Source organism: Nyctereutes procyonoides, unplaced genomic scaffold (assembly GCF_905146905.1).
Source record: "Nyctereutes procyonoides isolate TBG_1078 unplaced genomic scaffold, NYPRO_anot_genome, whole genome shotgun sequence".
In the NCBI taxonomy this organism is placed as follows: Eukaryota; Metazoa; Chordata; class Mammalia; order Carnivora; family Canidae; genus Nyctereutes; species Nyctereutes procyonoides.
The window spans coordinates 20,697,724-20,717,674 of NW_026575040.1; the positions used below are offsets into that span (position 1 = coordinate 20,697,724).

General features: G+C 34.6%; 1 protein-coding gene across 2 annotated transcripts in view; it reads right to left on the bottom strand.

The window, feature by feature from the left end:
- The window catches only part of UNC13C (unc-13 homolog C), a 546,797-nt gene that overhangs the window by 194,505 nt on the left and 332,341 nt on the right, over positions 1 to 19,951 (bottom strand). For both annotated transcript variants that reach the window (XM_055319980.1, XM_055319979.1), the window contains one exon: positions 11,696 to 11,829. In XM_055319980.1, coding sequence (XP_055175955.1) covers positions 11,696 to 11,829 — 134 coding nt within the window. The remainder of the gene's footprint in view (positions 1 to 11,695; positions 11,830 to 19,951) is intronic.

Genomic DNA, 19,951 nt, shown 5'->3' on the forward strand with positions numbered 1-19,951 from the left:
GTTCCTCAAGCTCCCCTGGTACCTCCAGGTTAGAGACCTGGAGAAGAGCAACTCCACATATTTGCATTGTAGGGCAGGAAGCTTGAGGCAGTAGAACAGAGATTCACATCTATGGAGCATCTACGCAATGCCAGGCTCCAGGCTAACCACTTTATATACAATATCTCCTCAAATCCTGATAATAGCCCTATGTTTTAAGTTTCACCTCCCAAATTTTGAAATGTGTAAATCAGACTGAAAGACAGCAAAACTTTTCTAATTTCTCATGGCTCCTCTGTCTCAAAAAATATTAGACCACTAAACCACTCAAGCCATCTTTTTCTCTGAATACTTAAAACACAGTCCTTTTTTGTTTACTTATCATATATTTATCTCATTCAAAAATATTAAGACAGTTTACAAGATTAGTAAAGTGTGATTTGCCTTGAAAGTAGAGAAAGGAAAAATGAAGCTATAAAAATAAAATGAGATTAGACATAGAAATGTATGCTGTTAGGTTCTATAGGTATTAAATGTGGACCTCAGTTCTAACATTTCTGGCACCTAAACCACAGTGAAAAATTGATCATTTTTTTTCTATCTCAATTGTTCAGGAAGCAAAGTTCTTTTAAGCAGTGAATTGAGGGGGGAAAATTTCATAGTTTCTCCTTAGGGTGCTAGTAAGTACACACTATTTATTAACATTTTTCCTCTGATAAACAACACATTGTGTATACTTTTTTATTGGTTTATGTACAACTGCAATTGGTGCCATGTGGCATATGTTGCACTTCAAACTTTTTGTGAGTCATTATTGATACAGGTTTATTGTGCCCAGATCTAGATTAATCATGAAAACATCAGAAATGTTTGGGTTGAACTGAGGGATTAATACCCATCATTTTCCTCATGGGATTTTTACTTTACAATTAATCCTGTTGTTAATTCAAAGAGTCATTGAGATTCTGATTCTGCCACTTCCTAGTTGTGTGATCTAGAAAGTTACTTAGCCTCTGTGGGGCTTTAGTTTCTATCATCCACAATTTGGGGATGATAATAGTACTGATGTCATTGGAAATTAGTTTAGGATTAACTCAATCGTTAAACTGTAAAAATGCTTATTATAGCACCTGGCTCCATTTAATTCCCTGTAGTTACCTACATGATAACGGTAATATTTAGAACATATAGAAACTAAATTATCTGGTAAGCATAATAAACCTTGAAAATCCAAGATGAACCTTTTCTTTATGATGTGCATGCAGAGAGATAGAAAATTGAAATCTTCACAAGTACAACTTGAATTAGTACAACTCGTAGTAAGCATTTTTACTTAGAAAACCATTTTACTTTTAGAAAACTATTCTTAATCTTCTCAGATAATATATGGTTTGGGGAATTTACAGAGCAACACCTGATCTGTTTTAAAATTCAAACTGACTGTAATTAGCATGAATAAAAACTTTCAAAATAGCTTCTTTTCTTTTGTACCTTTAGTCAGATACTTTTAGCTCAGATTTTTGGATTTTCTTATATCTATTCTCCACACTGTAAACCCCAGCTTTGCAGAGCTGATTCCTTATACGAAATAAATTCCTTATAGGAAATAAATTGTTCGCTTACTTTCTGACAATTCAAATTGAAGCATTGCTTTACACTTCAGCAGCAACCTAACTGTGCCTACAGTGGAATACATGTGTCATTCCATGTTATGCTACTTTGGTTATAAGAATCAGAGCCTCAAGTTAACTGGAAATAATTAACAGGTAATTTTTGTAATCATAATTTGCATAAAAGAGAAATAAGATAAACTACATTGCCATATTTATTGAAACCCAAGGAAAGGTGAACTCAGTTTAACAGATAGAACAATAACTAGTAGAGTCAGTCCTCATAGAACCATGGACAAGAATCTCCTTCAGAGTTGAAGGCAGTCAGAGGAATGCAGTACATGACCAAAGATGAGATCCTCACTCAAGAACTCCACCAATACCATGACTCTGTTTCTCTTACAATTGCTGCTTTTCTTTCCAAGTATCCTTTTTCCTCTTTCACTGACAACTGCCTTATTCCCCTTCCATGTTGTTTATCTCCTGTCGTCTGTTTATATGTCATTTAGATTTATTCTTAATTTTAGATCACTTACTACACTTATTCCCTAAACTGTAACCTTTCAATGTCTATTCTCCTTGTCAACTGTCTCATTCTCTGAATTTCTTACCCTAGCTCCAGAAAACAAACCAAGTTTTTCTCATTAGGTTATCTCAACATAGGGCTATGCAGTGAAAAATTTAATTCCAGAATGACTTGTGATGTGGCAGGCACAATGATTAACCAATTGAAGACCAGTGTTTAATTTTGGACATATCTCTTTTCCAATTAAATCTTCAGGGCTCCAACTCTGCCTAGTGCCTGACATATATTGAGTATTTAATATGTATTTGTTAAATGTAAATGAGAATGTTAATGAAAAGTGATAAAAGTAAATAGAACAGGAAATAAAAAATGAAATAAAAATCTTCAAGCTAAAAGAAAAAAATTAAAAAATAACCTATGTTTTCTGTCCTTATTCTATTTCAGGATAATCAAATAAGTAGCCCTAGTTGATAAAGGGAAGTTCTTCTTTACAGAAAAAATCTAACTAATAAATATTGAAGGAGTAATATAAAACCACAATTTTGTAGTCCTTAATGGAATAACTGATTTTGAAATTATTATAAATACAAAAAATATTAGAGGATAAATGAATACAGAACTTTGGAGTGGGGGGATGAGGTTGCCAGCACTGACTAATCTTAGCATCACATCACCACAGAGGCAACAACCAGACTTAATGTGATCCTTGACTTGATGGAGCATGAAGTACACAGAGCCACCTATTTGATATCTTGAAAAAGATAAATAAAAGGAACTTGAAAGAGCTTTTGGAGCTCATGTTCAAATATGGGGAGTATCATAAATTGAGGAAGAAGTTAAATATAACAAAGAGTAAAAAAAAATTCAGAAAGTGCAACATTCTAAAGGACAATGAACATGGCTTCTAAAGAAGTCAGTGACGGGACACCTGGGTGGCTCAGTGGTTTTGCGCCGCCTTCAGCCCAAGGCGTGATCCTGGAGTCCGAGGATCGAGTTCCGCATTAGGCTCCCTGCATGGAGCCTGCTTCTCCCTCAGTCTGTGTCTCTGCCTCTCTCTTTCTGTGTCTCTAATAAATAAAAAATCTTAAAAAAAAAAAAAAACTGGCATGGATAAAAGAAAAGAGAACTGAACTAGAATAAAAAAGTTACGCTACATAATTACCAAATGTAGTCTGTGAGCCTAATTTGGACCTGATTAAAACAAATGTAAGAAGACATTTAAAAAAATAGTATTTAATTGTGGAACAGAGTATACAATGCCATGACATTACTGGTAATGTTTCTGGTTGTGATGATGACATTGTGATATGCAAGAAAATAGCCATCCATTGTAGAGATGAATACTGCAGTATGTAGAGATGAAATGATGTAACATCTGAGATCTTGATGCTGAAGATAACTAAGCAAACAAAAAAAGCTCAAGGTATATCAGAAGAAAATATGACAAAATCTTAGAAATTTTTCAAAGTGAGTGATGGATATAAGGCTGCATTATATAGCCTCTCTACTTTTTAGAATGATGAACATTTTTGGAAGACCTTTTAATCTTATTGTTAAAATTTTTTTGAATATAGTTGACACATTAGTTTCAGGTGTACAACACAGTGATTCAATATCTCTATATGTTACGCTATGTTCACCACAAGTGTAGCTACCATCTGTCACCACACAATGCTATTAAAATATTGACTATATTCTCTGTGCTGTGCCTTTCATTCTCACGACTTATTCATTCTGATACTAGAAGTTTGTAATTCTCACTCTCTTAAGCCATTTTGCCTATTTCCCTTATCCTCCTCCTCTCTAGCAAAATCAGTTTTTTTTCCTTTGTAAGTCTGATTCTGCTTTTTGTTTATTCTGCTTTCTTTTTAAGATTCTACTTATGAGTGGAATCAATGGTATTTGCTTTTTGTAGTCTGTCTTTTTTCACTTAACCTAATACCCACAAGGTTCATCCATGTTACTGCAAATGGAAGCCACAGTGCAAACAAATAAATCAATAGCCTTAATATTTTGAACAGCATTAACTCCAAAACAGAAAGAACAAGATGCAAGTCCTTGTTTAAAGTAGCTTAAAAATAAATATTTATGATAAATATATTACAGCAAATATTCAATTTTAAAACTAATTTGAAAATAGGGATTCCTGGGTGGCGCAGCGGTTTGGCGCCTGCCTTTGGCCCAGGGTGCGATCCTGGAGACCCGGGATCGAATCCCATGTCGGGCTCCCGGTGCATGGAGCCTGCTTCTCCCTCTGCCTATGTCTCTCTCTCTCTCTATCATAAATAAATAAAAATTAAAAAAATAATAATAATTTGAAAATGTTCTAGTTCATCCCACAGTCTTGGGAAAATAAAAGCAGCATCCTTTATCCTTGCATATCAAATAGATCTTTGAAAATTGGTCCATTTTCTACTCAACACATTAGGTCCTGATATATACTCTTAATATAGAAAAAAACCTCAACCTTCAATATATGCTTTTGAAGGAAGCTAAAAAAATCACAGAAAAGAAAATAAAAACACATAGGATCACAGAATAGAGGAAACATATTTTGGCTTATATTTTGGTGAGCATTATAAAAACAAAATGACGTGTAAAGTCACAATACTTTAAATAAATTGGGAGTAAAATTTTATGAATAATTAAAAATAAATAATATTCCTTACTTTTCAATACATTTAGTAAATCCCCCCACACACACATTGTACATTTACTGGATGCCAATCTAAAGGATTTTCACATCTAAGTACACAGCTGCCTAATTCTTTTAATTCATGGAAATGACAGATAGCCAAATCTCCACATACCCAAATATAATTCACTATGTACTTCCTTAAATAGATACTTTCATCTGAATTTATTAACTCAATTAATGGTGGCCCCATAAATACATCATCTTCATAGTCTCTGCATTCTTTCTTTTTTTTTTCTCTGCATTCTTTCTTAACACTCCACTCAATGCAATTAGTCCAAAAGATAGCTAATTTCCTTAATATTTCTCAAATCTGATCCTACCTTTCCATCATTTTATACAGGGCCCTCATATCTCTTCACTGGATCACTGCTGTAGCTACTTACCAGTTATCTCCCTCACAAAAGAAAGAATATAATAAAGAAACAAATTTACTTTGAAACTAAAAACAATATAGGAATTTAATAAAACCAAAATCTTTTTTTCAGAGACTAATTAAAATTCATAACTGTCTAGCCAGTAAAAAAGAGAAAAGATACAAAATAGCAATATTAAGAATGAGAGGGGGAAATGACTTTTGGTTTTCTAGACATTAAAAAGATAATAAGGAAAAATCATGAGCAATATATGATTGCAAATCTGACTGCTTAGATTAAATGTAAAAATTCTCTGAAAAACACAAACTCCGATGCTCAGTTGAGAACAAATATTTTTGAGAGGGACCAAGATGGCAACAGAGGAAGATCCTGAACTTCCCTTTACCCATGGATGACTGAGTGTACAACTACACATGGAGCAATGTCCTCTGAGAGAAACCTGGAAAGTATCTTAGTGACTCCTACACATCTGGTGAATGAGAAAAGAGCCATATCAAAATGGGTAGGAAAGGCTGCGACATGGTCTTGTCATAAACTCCACTCATGACACAACACCATACAATCAAGAGGAAACCCCCAACTGCCATCTTCTCTCTGAGGAGCAAAGATTTTGGACTGTACACCTAGTTCTCCAACTTTTAAGACTCCCACCTGAGGGATGAGTCTTCAAAACACCTAGCTCTGAAAGCCAATTGGGGGCTTGAATCCTCAAGACTCACAGGATTATAGCAAATAAAGAAGCAGTTGTTAAAGGGCTTGTGAGCACTCCCTATGGCTATCCTTTCAAGGCTCAGCCCAAAAGAAAAGGCAAAAATGCCCATCTCTCAGTCTTCTGGAAGGGGTTTGACTGTATACTTTATGAGCCTGAGGGTCTGGCTGTTAATTTAGCATGCATCCAGGAGCTGGCTGAGATCTTTCCCAAAGCTTGGTGGAACTGGTGGGCACTTCTCCCATGTTATCCCTCTGGATTGCTTCAAAAACAAAAACAAATTGCCAGTATTTCCCTGAAAGGAGTTTACTGCATATTTGGTACCCCAATTTATGGCTGTTACCCAGAGATGGGTCCCCAGATAATCTACATCTGATAGCCAATGGGTTTTGCATTCATGAGTCCCACAAGACTATAACAAATAAAGCACCAGCTTTTCAACAGGTGCAGGAACTCCCCCTGCCTCCCCCAAATCCATGGCTATACACCAGGGCTCAGTGCAGAGGAAATGGGCAAAAACGTCCATTTTTCAGTTTCTCCCTGGAAGGGGCTAACTGCATATTTTCTCAGAGGTTGCCTAAGGGACTGGCTTCTCATTACCCTGTATCTAGGTGCTGACTGCTATCCCCACCCTTCTTTTGGGATATTGCCAAATCTTAACAAACTCTCAACTACAGGAGACACAAAGACAAAGCTGGTGGCTTGGACAATCATAAATGTTTGAAAGACAACCTGGAACTCAAGCTGGCATGACTGATGAAACCAGTCCGTCAAGACTGAGAGAGGTGGCTGTTTTATCAAATGTGTAGAAACCAACACAGAGAGCAAAGGAAAATGAAGAAACAGGGGGAATATGTAATAAACAAGCACACAAAAAATAAGTTAAATCACCAGAAACTGATTTTAATGAAATGGAGGTAAGAGATTTACCCAACAGAGAATTCAAAATAATGGTTGTAAAGATGCTCACTGAGGTCAAGAGATCAACACATGAACAAAGTGAGAACTTCAAGAAAGAGAAAAAATAAAAGATAATCTTAACAGATGGAAGAGAAAATAACTTGTTACACACAGGGGTACCCCCATAAGACTATTGTGGATTTTCAGAGGAAACTCTGTGGCCTAGAAGGGAGTGAGATGATATATCCAAAATGCTGAAAGGAAAAAAAATATGTAACTGCCAACCAAGAGTACTCTAGTTGGCAAAACTGTCCTTCAGAATTGAAAGATATAGAGTTTTCCAGATAAACAAAAGCTGAAAAAGTTCATCATCCCTAAACTGATAGATATACAGATCAATAAAGCAATGAAACAGAGTACAGAACTAGACTCTAATAAGTATAGTTAATTGATTTTTGACAAAGTTCCCAAATTAATTCAATGGAGAAAGAATAATTTTTCTAACAAGTGGAGCTGGAAAGATAAGTACACAAAAGAAAATCCCAAAGAATCTTAAACTCTAGGGATGCCTGGGTGGCTCAGCAGTTAAGCATCTGTCTTTGACTCAGGGCATGATCCTGGAGTCCTGGGATCTAGTCCCTCCCTGCATGAAGCCTTTCTCCCTCTGCCTGTGTCTCTGCCTCTCTCTGTGTCTCTCATGAATAAATAAATAAAATCTTAAAAAAAAGAATCTTAAACTCTATATCATACTACACACAAAGAATAACTTGAAATGAATCCTAGACCTCCATATAGGACATCTAGAAGAAAAAAGTTATTAAAAGTTGACTTATGATTGTTAAAAAGATTTCTTAAATAGGATACAAAAAGCTCAAATTATAAATCAAAGAATTAGACTACTCCATCAATTTTTTTTAAAAAGTTCTTCAAGGGATCCCTGGGTGGCGCAGCGGTTTGGCGCCTGCCTTTGGCCCAGGGCGTGATCCTGAAGACCCAGGATCGAATCCCACGTCGGGCTCCCGGTGCATGGAGCCTGCTTCTCCCTCTGCCTATGTCTCTGTGCCTCTCTCTCTCTCTCTCTATCATGAATAAATAAAAAAAATTTAAAAAAAAAATAAAATAAAAAGTTCTTCAAAAGATACTAGTAAAAAATGGAGAGTCACAACCTGGGAGAAAATATTGCAACATTTATATCTACAATGGACACTTATTTAGTATATATAAAGAGCCATTATAGCTCACTAATAAAAAGATAAACATCCCAACTTGGAAATGGCAGAAAGATTTTAAAGAGTATCTGTGATACTTCATCAAAGATACATAGATTGTAATTAAGCACATGAAATGATTGTTGATATCAGCATTTAGGAAAATGCAAATTAAAACCACACTGAGATGCCACTATTCATACCTATCTGAATGGCTAAAATTAAAATTCTAACCATATTAAGTTTTGGCAATGCACAACCACTTCGGAAAGTAATTTGGCAATTTTAAGAAATACTAATCATGTACCTACCACATGACCCAAAGGAAAGAATATGTCTATGCAGAAACTTATAAACAAATATTCACAAAAAACCTAAGTTAGAAAAACAACAACAACAAATTGTGACCCTAACCCTAATCCTAAAAGACAAATGCATGAACACTTTGAGGTATATATTACAGTGGAATATTACTCAGAAATAAAAAGAGACAAAGTATTGCTATGCACAACAACCTGTTTGAATCTCAGAATAGTTGTAATGAGTGAAAGAAGTCCGACAAAAAAAAATGTACATATGACTCTTTTACAAAGGGGTGAAATTTCTAAACTAATTCACAGTATCAAGAAGGCAGAGCAATGGTTGCCTGCGGTAGGTTACAAAAGGCACCTGGAAACTTACTAAGGTGATAAATATCTTCATTATCTTGATTGTGGTGAGGGTTTTGCAGCTAGATACGTATGTCAAAACTAATCAAATTGTATAATTCAAATTTTCAGTTTTATTGTATTCAATTATACTACAATAAATGTTAAGAAAGGAGAGAGAACCACACCTAAAGATCTGAAAATACTTTAATTAATGGTTTTCAATTTCAATAAAATACTGAATTTTCTATTAGCATCTAGAAAGCTACTTTGTAAAATTTTTAATATATGAATAAATATTGCTCAAATATACTAGGGCACCAATTTAAAATGAAGTCGGAATAGAAAGAACAAATGTCAATTACATATACAGGTTTACTTTAATTTCTTCATTCATTCAACCAATATATATGCCTGGATATATATTAGTATAACAAAACCCTCTTCTTAATTTTTCCTTCTATAATTATTATAAATTGTCATAAAATTTGAATAAGTCTTTAAAACATCCTCAAAATCTCAGCAAATACAATCATAAAACATAGATTCCAAATACAGGGAAGGCATTCAAGACTTTTTTAGGGCTTGGTTTTCATAGAAAATAAAAAGACTCTAAACTCTGGCATTAAAAACAAAAATAAAAAAGAAAACAAAGATATTCTTTTCCTTGTCTCATTGCTCCTTTTTATACTTAGTAGACTTAATTTAGTTCATAATTTAAATTTTATTTCTGCCATAACTAAATGTATTTCCTCCATTTCTTTTAATGTATTTCCAAAAAGTCAAATAACATCTTTGTATATGTTTCAAAGAATATGACTAAAAATAATTCTAGTAAACTTTAATTGATTCCATGATTTTATGATGTATCTTTTACTAGTTATACCTGGATTTCTGATATTTGGTAAATGTAAAGAATTTCTTTGATTAAAATAAAATCTTGTCATATAACTTTTAATTAGCTTTTTTAAGATGTTTGTTTTCATTCAATAGTCATTTACCAAATGGCCTAACCCAGCTCAAGGGCACAAAGTAAATATGGATCTCCTTATCTTTAGGGAATCTCTTCTGTCTTAAAGAAGGTTCAAAGAATGAAAGAGGGGCCCCTGGGTGGCTCAGTTGGTTGAGAGTCTGTCTTCAGCTCAGGTCATGATCCCAGAGTCCTGGGATCAAGCCCTTCCTGCTGAGCAGGGAGCCTGCTTCTTCCTCTCCCCAACCTCTGCTCACTATCTCTCTATCTTTCTAATAAATAAAATCTTTAAAAAAATGAAGGGGGACACCTAGGTGGTTCAATGGTTGAGTGTCTGCCTTCGGCTCAGGGCATGACCCTGGGGTCTGGGATCAAGTCCTGCATCACGCTCCCAAAGGAAGCCAGTTTCCTCCTCTGCCTGTGCCTCTGCCACTCTTTGTTTCTCATGAATAAATAAATAAAATATTAAAAAAATAGAGAAAACATATATGTTCCATAAAGCTGACCAGAATGAATAGAGAATTTGCATATATTAAAAGAGAAGGGCAGCTGGGTGGCTCAGTCAGTTAAGCATCTGAGTCTTGATTTCAGCTCAGGTCATGATCTCAGGGTCATAGGACTGAGCCTGACATTGGGCTCAAAGCTCAGGGAGGAGTCTCCCTGAGATTCTCACTCCCCTTTCCACTGCCCCTTCCCCTGCTTGTGCTTTCTCTCACTCTCTCTACATACATACTTAAAACCTTTAAAAATAGTAAAAAAGTAAAAGAGAAGATATGATCCTAAGCTATCAGAAGAAAAATAAAATAGCACAGTCTCCACAGATGGTCATCAGGAGACACTGGTCTTCAGGCATATTGGGTGAGTATAACAGGGAAAGGGAGAAGAAAGTATAAACATAAACCTAATGATGCTATCATGGTTGCATACCAAAGAGGACCAATTTCCCCACAATTAGGAACTGGAGGCAAGTGAAAATCAATGGTTAAGAAGCAAGGCAAGGATGAAAATTGGGAATCTTAAATTTATTCCTTCTGTAATTGAAATTTCAATTGGATTCAAAGTAAGCTATTTGACCCTGTCCTGACCATTATAGAGAATTAATAAAATCAGTTTTCTATAGTAAGTCTGAGTCTACTTCACACTTCACTACATGGTTTGTCTATCTGCTATCCCTGTTGCCCAGATCATTTCAGGTATTACCAAAATATCAGGATGCTCTATTAATCACATTGCAAGTGCCTGGTTGGCAGATTCAGATGTTATTTTGTGTTTGCTGTAGAGCCCTCAACATGTGGGCATAAAATAAATCCTAAACATGCAACACTAAAGTTGGACTGGGTCTTGGATATCATCTAGAAATCTAGGAGGAAACCGAGACCCAGGGTAATTAGATAATGTGCCCAAGGTCTCCTAGCAAGTGGCATTTTAATAAATTAATAATTTTAGACTCTTCTATAATCTGTTATTCTAGAATAGCTATGAATTTTAATTCATCCACTTGTCTATCTGCTCATAAATTGTAAATTATATGCATGGAGGCACAGGCTTACATTGTTATTTGAGAAAATTGATTCATTCTATTAAATATTGCAATAAATACATGGTATAGAACTATTTTGAAAGCAGGTTTTCTCTTGACAAATCTTTATTATTACAAAGTCACAAAGAAATATGTTCAATACTAACTTTTCAACATTATTCTTAGTTTTAGGGGAAATGCAATGGGATAGTTTTTTAGAGTGGGTTTTTTTTTTTTTTTTTTTGAGACAGGAGATAGTTATGAAAGGAACCAAAGAAGAAACTCTACATCAAATAAAAATAAATTTGGGGAAATATTTGTCTCGATACCCAAACAATCTCACTCAATGGGGCTTAAACTAAAAAATCATAACACCACTGAATTGATATTTACTGATGAAAGTAGAAAAATGCTGCTTTTTATAACTTAATTTTGGAAAACAAACTTTTCCAATGAAAGTATAAACCATGAGAGTATAAATCATGCTTCAAATACTTTATGTTTTCATAATTTTAATGGAATAAAATCCATTCATTTCCAAGACAGTGTACTTACTGATTCAGGACAGGTGTGTAGGCAGTTTTATCCTCATCAATAATAGTGACCATCAATGTAATAAGTTGGGGCCAAAAATCCAAATTCTTGGTGGTTGGTCCCTGATCGTCTCGAGGAATGTCATGTTTCTTACTCTGCTCACAAGGTCACACAACATGCAAAAGAAAAGATTAAATAGTATGACTTTAGTTTGTCACTGTGAAATGGAAGGATCAAAGAAAGATGGTTATGGAAAAATTCTTACATCATGTGAGCCAAAGCTATTAAATTCAGGTTTCCTTTCTTCATTGAATGACATCCCATAATATAAAGTCACAATGGCCAAGCCCGGCTTTCATTTCTACATCCTTTGATTTTGAGTTGGAGGTTGCTCTTTCTTAATTGAAGTTGATGATCTTAGGAATTATTGTAGAAATTATCCCTTTGGAGGGAGGTTGAATTCTGTGTGTACAAGGTGTGTGTGTGTGTGTGTGTGTGTGTGTGTGTTTATAATTTATCCTGCCTAATGAGTGTGTGTGTGTGTTTATAATTTATCCTGCCTAAATATTTTGTCCACAGTCACATTTATGGTAAGTGGGCAGAACTCAAGACTGCCTGCTTACAAAGTCTATCACTAAATTCTACAGTATATAAATGTTCCAAGAATGGCCTAGACCACAAATGCAGCTAGTTAACTAAAAGTTACCTATCTTTCTTGTGTGTGTGTGTATTTAAATTATATTTGAATCCTTGATTATTATGTTTCATGAATTCTCCAGCTCTCACCTCTGAGAGTATAGTCCAGGATAATCTAAGTTTACATTGAGATGAACAGAGTACAATAAGGATCTTGTATGTTTCACAGATCAACATCATACTCAACACATACAATTCTTTTGTTTGGTGGGTATTCTTCCTAGAGCACTTCCTTTACATTTACTTTAAACAATTAGACAAAAAAAGATAAAGGCAGAAACAATTTTCATTCAAGTACACAAATAGGTAGGAAGCATATGGCTCCCATCATTATTTATTATTTATTATTTATTTATTTATTTTTACTTTTTTATTTTTGGCTCCCATCATTATTTTTGCCAAATGATTTATAAGCTTATAGGTCCAGGATATCCTAAAACTTCAATTTGTGGCTCAGGAAATTCATGGGTTTTCTGGTAGAAAAGGTGGATTATATTTTATTTGGCCCAAATTATTGCCATTTCCAATGATGTCTCCTCCAAAGATCAGCCACCCTCTGCAGAATGGTTGCATACATCTCTTCTAATGCTAAGACATGTAACCTGATCTGAGTGAGTCTTTACGGCGTTACAGTTAAAACATAGCCTTATATCGAATCCACTTACTATTAGAAACCTTCATACACAGACTATAACGTACCTTTAGGGACATGTATTTTCCTAGGGTGCTTCCAAGGGCTGATTTACCTTTATGTTCAAAATGCAATAGATATTAAGTTTTGGAGAGCTAAATTAGTCCAAAAATAGTGGCTGGCACAAATTATTTCAGATTACCACTCTCCAGAGGTTCTTAGGAACCTTGTATATGTGGTCCTGAAGAACCACTTGAAACTTCTTGGTACGTTTCCTCTTTTTATTCCTAAGGTATATCAAGGCACATCAGAAGATCTTCAAGAAGAAAATTAGGCAGCAATACAGGCTTACAAGTATCCAGCTTTGCCTACTTTCAAGTTACATTTTCAGTTTAAATTTATCTTTCTTTGGTGAACAAGATTTTATTATTGCCACAATAATGTGATTATTTACTTATTATCTTAAGTTCAATAGATTCCTTCCTCTATGATGTATTTAGAAATCAGGAGAACCTGGTATATTATAAAGGTTGTAAATAAAATTAGTTCTGATGGCCACAGCATTTGTTTCTCAAATGTATCTGAACTTGATTAAAACTGTCATTAACCATCATGACATATATACAGCCAAATTATGTGTCTAACTTATTTCAAGTAATGAGATTAAATGAAAGCAAATGATTCTAGATGACATGTCTAGCATCAGAATCACTTACTGTCATCTGCAAAAAGTAATATGGATAGAAGGAGAGAACAATTAATTGAAATATGTATTAATATTAATATTGAATACGTATTAATTCCAAAATCCCTTAGTTGTCACAAATTCTACTTTCATTACTCTTTTTTATGACATTAGAGGATTGTAGATGGTACCATTTTTCATCAAATTCTGTATGTTGCCCCAGAATAAACCAAACTGGATGTTGAATCATTAAGTTTTTACATACCACATGACATCATAATAAATCGAGTTTTCCCTAATTTAATAGTGCACTTCAATAGCTTGCATACTTAAAAGGATGGGATACAATCATGAATATTTAAACACATACCAGATATCTTAAAGATTAATATTTTTGTAAGCAACACTTTATTAATATCTTTGAAGTCTCTTAGGGCATTTTATCTTATGGTCAGAAAAATTAAGACAATGGTAGTAGAAATATAGGAAGCTAGTCATAAGTACACTAATATTTACTGAAACCCTTATAAATTAATATTTATCATAATAAAAATATACCTTATAATTTATACTTATACTCTATAAGTTTAATACATAATGATTAATGACAATGAACAAATGGGAATTCAGTTTATAAAACTATAACTTAGCAGATCGATTTTGATTATGGTCATTAGAATTATAGTGATGAAACACTATTTCCTTAATACATTATTGAAGAAAGGGACTAGAAAAGCTGTGAGAGTGTAACAGGAGAGAATTTTTGAATGTGTAAAAGTTGCCAGGCTGTAGGATCAGCCAGAGAAGGTTTTCAATGGTCATTTTTATTTATAAAGGATATTTCAATACGGAAAAGTTTTTACAGACAAGCTGAGCAGATATGCACTACACCTTTATAATATCAAATGAGAAAATATGAAGATATTCCATAAAGAGAAACCGTTACATGAAAAAATAAGTATCAAAATAACAGATGCCATCTTCATGTTAACATGGGACTTAAGCAACATTTCTAAGTCTGTTATAAAATGTGCAGCATTCCATGTATTTGTTTAATATTTACATACTTTTGAAACATTTCCTCTAAAGAGTTGGCCAGAGAAAGGTTGGAAGAAGGAATTTAGTAAAGCAAGGGGATACTGAAATGCAAAAGTACACAACAGATACATAACCGGGGAATTACTACTAACATTGTGAGCCTACAAACTTTTGACAATGTGTATTTCTCTATCATTGGTTCTAGTGGATATTAGTATTATTTACAAACACACACACACACACACACACACACACACACAGTCCATGCTCAAACAAATTGAGAGAATGTTTGCTTAAAACAAAGTTAAACAGGTTATTTCTAGATTCCTGGAGTAATATACTAACGTGCACTGTGATTCTCTAACATGGTGGTTCTCAAATTTTAGTGTTTAGCAGCATTGTTAGGAAGGCTTGCTGGATAGCACACTGGCAGTCCCTATCAGAGGGCCTGATTGACCAGGTCTAGAGTGAGGCCTGAAAATTGGCATATATAATGAAGGACCTAATAATGTTGGTGCTACTAGCTCAGGGACTAGTTTGAAAACCACTACTCTGAGAGTCAAAAAAGGAGCAGTGGTTTCTCAAATGTATTTGGACTTGACAAAGCCCTCCATTCCCTTCCTATTCCCTGTATCCCATCATGCACAACTTCCCACAAAATAATCTTCCTCTGAACTTGCTTTGGAAAACAAAAGGCTACAGAGATAGATGCAGGAGTCAAATCCTTTGTTACATTGTGTATCACATCAAGGAATTAACATCTAAACTATATTTGATGAGGACCATTAGAGGATTTCAAACATGAGACCACTTAATTACATTTTTGTTTTAAGTGATTTGGCAGTAGCAGGAAGTTTAATTGAAGTTAAACTAATGAAATAGCTAATAAGGAAAATTGACAGGCGCATGAAAATACTTATGCAATGGTTAATAAGTGAAGTGATAGAACTCATTGCCTAAGTGGTAAGAAAGAAGAGACAGAGAAATCAAGTGGAACAATCCAGAAGGTAATTACATAGATAATTCTGGAGTTCAAAGCAACATTCTGGACTGCTGATGTAACTAGAAGAATTCCAGGATATAAGTGGTAGTTGAAATTATGGAGTAAATAAGATTACTCAAAGAGAGGGAGAATATATGGCCAGAGGCAAGACATTGGGGAAAATATGAATAAAGAAAATAATACAATTTTATGAAACAGAGACATAAATGGGGGAGACAGTTGAAATGGGAGAGAATGGATCCAGAGTGCACATGGGAGAATTGGTCTCAAATAAATGAAGAACATGGGTTCTTCTGAGTCAGGCAATAGAGTCTTGGAGATGTCTTGCTGATGGTGAAAAAGAATAGCTAGGAATTTCTATCCTGAGAGAGGAGTAAGTAGTGAAGATTTGAAGCAAATCCCACAAAGAATGACAGACAGCCTAAACTGGACCCACGCTGACATGACCAGAGAGCTTGGAAGCTTTGTTGAGAGTAGGCCCCTGAACTTATGGTGGTCACTACTCTGGATAATGAGTTTTCTCCAGGAGTGGATTTAGAAGTGAAGGAAATGGTGTTGGATTTGCTACTAAAGTACAGTAAAAGATAAAGAGATTTAAATGTTTGACAGGAGTGGTGGAAGTGATGGAACAAATATTTATTTTGGTCCAGAGGAAGGAAGAAGAGAAACAGAAAGGCATAAGTAAATGCAAATCTTTTTTGTTTCACTTCTTTCAACTTTTGCCAAGAGCACATAGATACTCTACCCCTCAAGCCATTATACCTCTTTACTTTATTCCGTGATTCCATTACAGTGCTGAAAAGGCTACGGACAATTACTGTAATTTATGCGTTCTACTGATGAGAAAACTATGGCTGCTATGGTTTAAAGTGGCCCATCCAAAGTCATATAAGGTCCTAAAAGTCAGAACACCCAGACCTTGAAAATTTCATGCTCTCAAGAGAACCTCTTTTGCTCTACCTCCCTTCTCCTCAAGTTAAAAATTATTCAAGTTAAATAGAGCTGGATTTTGTTTCCTAAGTCATAAAGAAACAAATAAAGCTACTAATTAATAGGGCTTATGACATTTACTTTAATTAAAAAGTTTGAGAGCCACTGCTAAGTGGAAACATTAATAATTTTAATTGATGATCTAAGTTTCCTTATATATAAATGGGGCATCCTTTTGAAGGTGGTATCAACACTTCCCTTTACTATTTCTCTTTTTTGCCTTTATCATTTACTTAGATTGTTTTACAAGTTCAACACCTTTGATCTATCTGCTTTAAAAGTTTTCTCAGGCAGCCCTGGTGGCTCAGCGGTTTGGCGCTGCCTTCAGCCCAGGGTGGGATCCTGGAGACCCAGGATCGAGTCCCATGTTGGGCTCCCTGCATGGAGCCTGCTTCTCCCTCTGCCTGTCTCTCTGCCTCTCTGCCTCTCTCTCTCACGAATGAATAAATATAGTCTTTAAAAAAAAAGTTTTTTCCACTATGATTCTTGATGCCACTGTCAGAGAGATGCCTTCTTGTCCCACTGAATTTTACTGGCATATAGTTAAGTCACTTAACTTTGGATATAAATGGGAGAGATTCAGGGGGGTCAGGAATGAATGAACTGGATTTTGATCACACATTTGATGAATAACCCTTAGTATTCTGGCAATACCATGGATCATAAAATTCTAATCTTTCAATGCAAATAAAGCTGTGCCATCTTTGTCTTTCTGGGATAGCTGGGGCAGAGTTCATCTATTGATTGCGTGAGATGTTATACAATTGACTTTTTAAATCCATAGCAAAAGTGCCTTCAGGCAATGTGAATGGCAACACTGAGAATCTAAAAGTTACACATTAAGGAGTGAAATTTGGAACTATACTCAAAGCAGCCACTGACCAATGCTTTCCTAAGTCTGGCCCATATATCACGCACATCAGAATTACCCAGGTTGCTTATGAGAAATACATTTCATTTGAGAGCCTCTGTTGCAGACCTACGAAATCAGGGTAAATGGAGATATGACTTAGAAATCTGGACTTACACATACAGCTCTGCTCTCCTGAAATCCTCATATTCATAGGAAGAGTCAGAACATGAGTCCTGACTCGTAATTAAGTCAGGTAAAAATAGACATTTTTTAAAGGAAGAAGAGTGATATAGTTTTTCCTAGATACCAATATCAGCCATGGATTTGCTAGATTTTGTGTTTTGTCATAATTTAAAAAGACTTCTGTTTCACCTTCATCTGAGAAATTTTCAACTACACACAGTTCCTTAATTTTAAGAGGAGATGGAATGTCTTTCTGGATATTTATGTGATGCCTCTTCCAAGTGTTAATAAACTCCTGTGTTAGATCTCTTTGTAAAACATTATTTTTTAAATTAACAGTCATTAGGAAATTACTGTTCTATTCAAATAATATATGTTGCTAATTGAGAATAAAAATTAAACAACCAGTAATAAATAAGAGTAATTATTAAAATAAGAGTAATAAAGTAAATAAGAATAATTATTAAATAAGAGTAATTATGGAAAATTAAAAATATGCTAATCTAGTTAGAAAAATTGCATATATTAGAATAATTCATTTCTGCTACAGCAAAAATATTTAAAGAATCTTTACTGGGTCCTTTCAGCTTCAGTTACTCCAAGATATCTTGATACTTAGATTGACAAAATGACATTTCAAAGTGTTTGGACATTCTTAGTGGCTTTTCACAGTACTAAATGGTTCCTTGAATCTGAATAGACTGTACATGGTTAAATGATCTATACATAACTATAAATTGTGGTAACTCTGAATGCAGATTTAAATATACAAATTACTTAACAGCATGGTGTAATCGAATAAGTAATCACTGAACACAGAATCAGAAATCTACATTTTGTTCTCAGCTTAACATTAACTTACACAATTTGGAAAATTATTTTTTTTAATTTCAGATTTCTAATACTGAAATAAGATTATATATACCAAATCCTCTGTTTCTGATAATTCTAGCAAGTATATAAGTACAATATCTTCAATTAGAGGATATTTGTTTCTGTCCTCTTATTGAATACTTGCCTTTAATTAAATTTATGGCATATGGTCTACCAATTGATAAAATCTTATTAGAATCCCAAGAGAGGGATCCCTGGGTGGCTCAGCAGTTTAGCACCTGCCTTTGGCCCAGGGCATGATCCTGGAGTCCTGGGATTGAGTCCCACATCAAGCTCCCTGCATGGAGCCTGCTTCTCCTTCTGCCTGTGTCTTTGCCTCTCTCTCTCTCTCTCTCTCTCTCTCTCTCTCTCTCTCTCTCTTTCTCTCTGTGTCTCATGAATAAATAAAATCTTAAAAAAAAAAGAATCCCAAGAGAGTTGCCTAAGAAAGTTTCTTAAATATAAAACTATTTCAGTGACTAAACTAATAATTTTGCCCTTTTTCTCTTTATATAAATTAAACTTAGAACAAAAATGAAAAATTTAGGTTACCGTGTAACTGGCATTTATTTTCTATTTAAGATACTACACCTTAAAAAAAATTTAGCAGTGCTTAGACCAAACTCAGGAGTACCATGATCGCTGACTTCAAATACATGATGGGCTTTGTTATAAGAAGAGACTGAAAGATAAATTTGTCTTGTGGCCAAGAAGAAACTAGTACCTATGAGTAAAATTTTCAATACAGAAGACTTTAGTACAGTATAAGGAAAAATTTTCTAAGTATCATCTCTCTCCAAATGTTATCTAAGATTTTATTTTATTATTTATTAGAGACAAAGAGAGAGGCAGAGACATAGGCAGAGGGAGAAGCAGGCTCCACGCAGGGAGCCTGACATGGGACTGGATCCCAGGTCTCCAGGATCAGGCCCTGGGCTGAAGGCGGCACTAAACCACTGAGCCACCCGGGCTGCCCATCTCTCCAAATGTTTAAACTCCCAGATGTTAAGAGGCAAATAGGAAATCCCTTGTCTACACTGTACCTAAAAATTGACCACATGTTGAGTTTCTCTTTAATATATTTTCTATGATTATATGCCTGCAACTAAATTTATAGAGAAGAAAACATGACCCATAAATTTTAAGCACTTGATATGATCTTAATTTAAAAATACATGGTTACCATTTTTAGTTTTATTGAAGTATAAATTGATAAATAAAATTGCATATATTTAATGTATACAGTTTGTTAAGTTTGGATATATACCTTGGATAAACAAGGTAATAAACCTATCCATCACCCTCCAAATTTGTCTCTTTGCTTT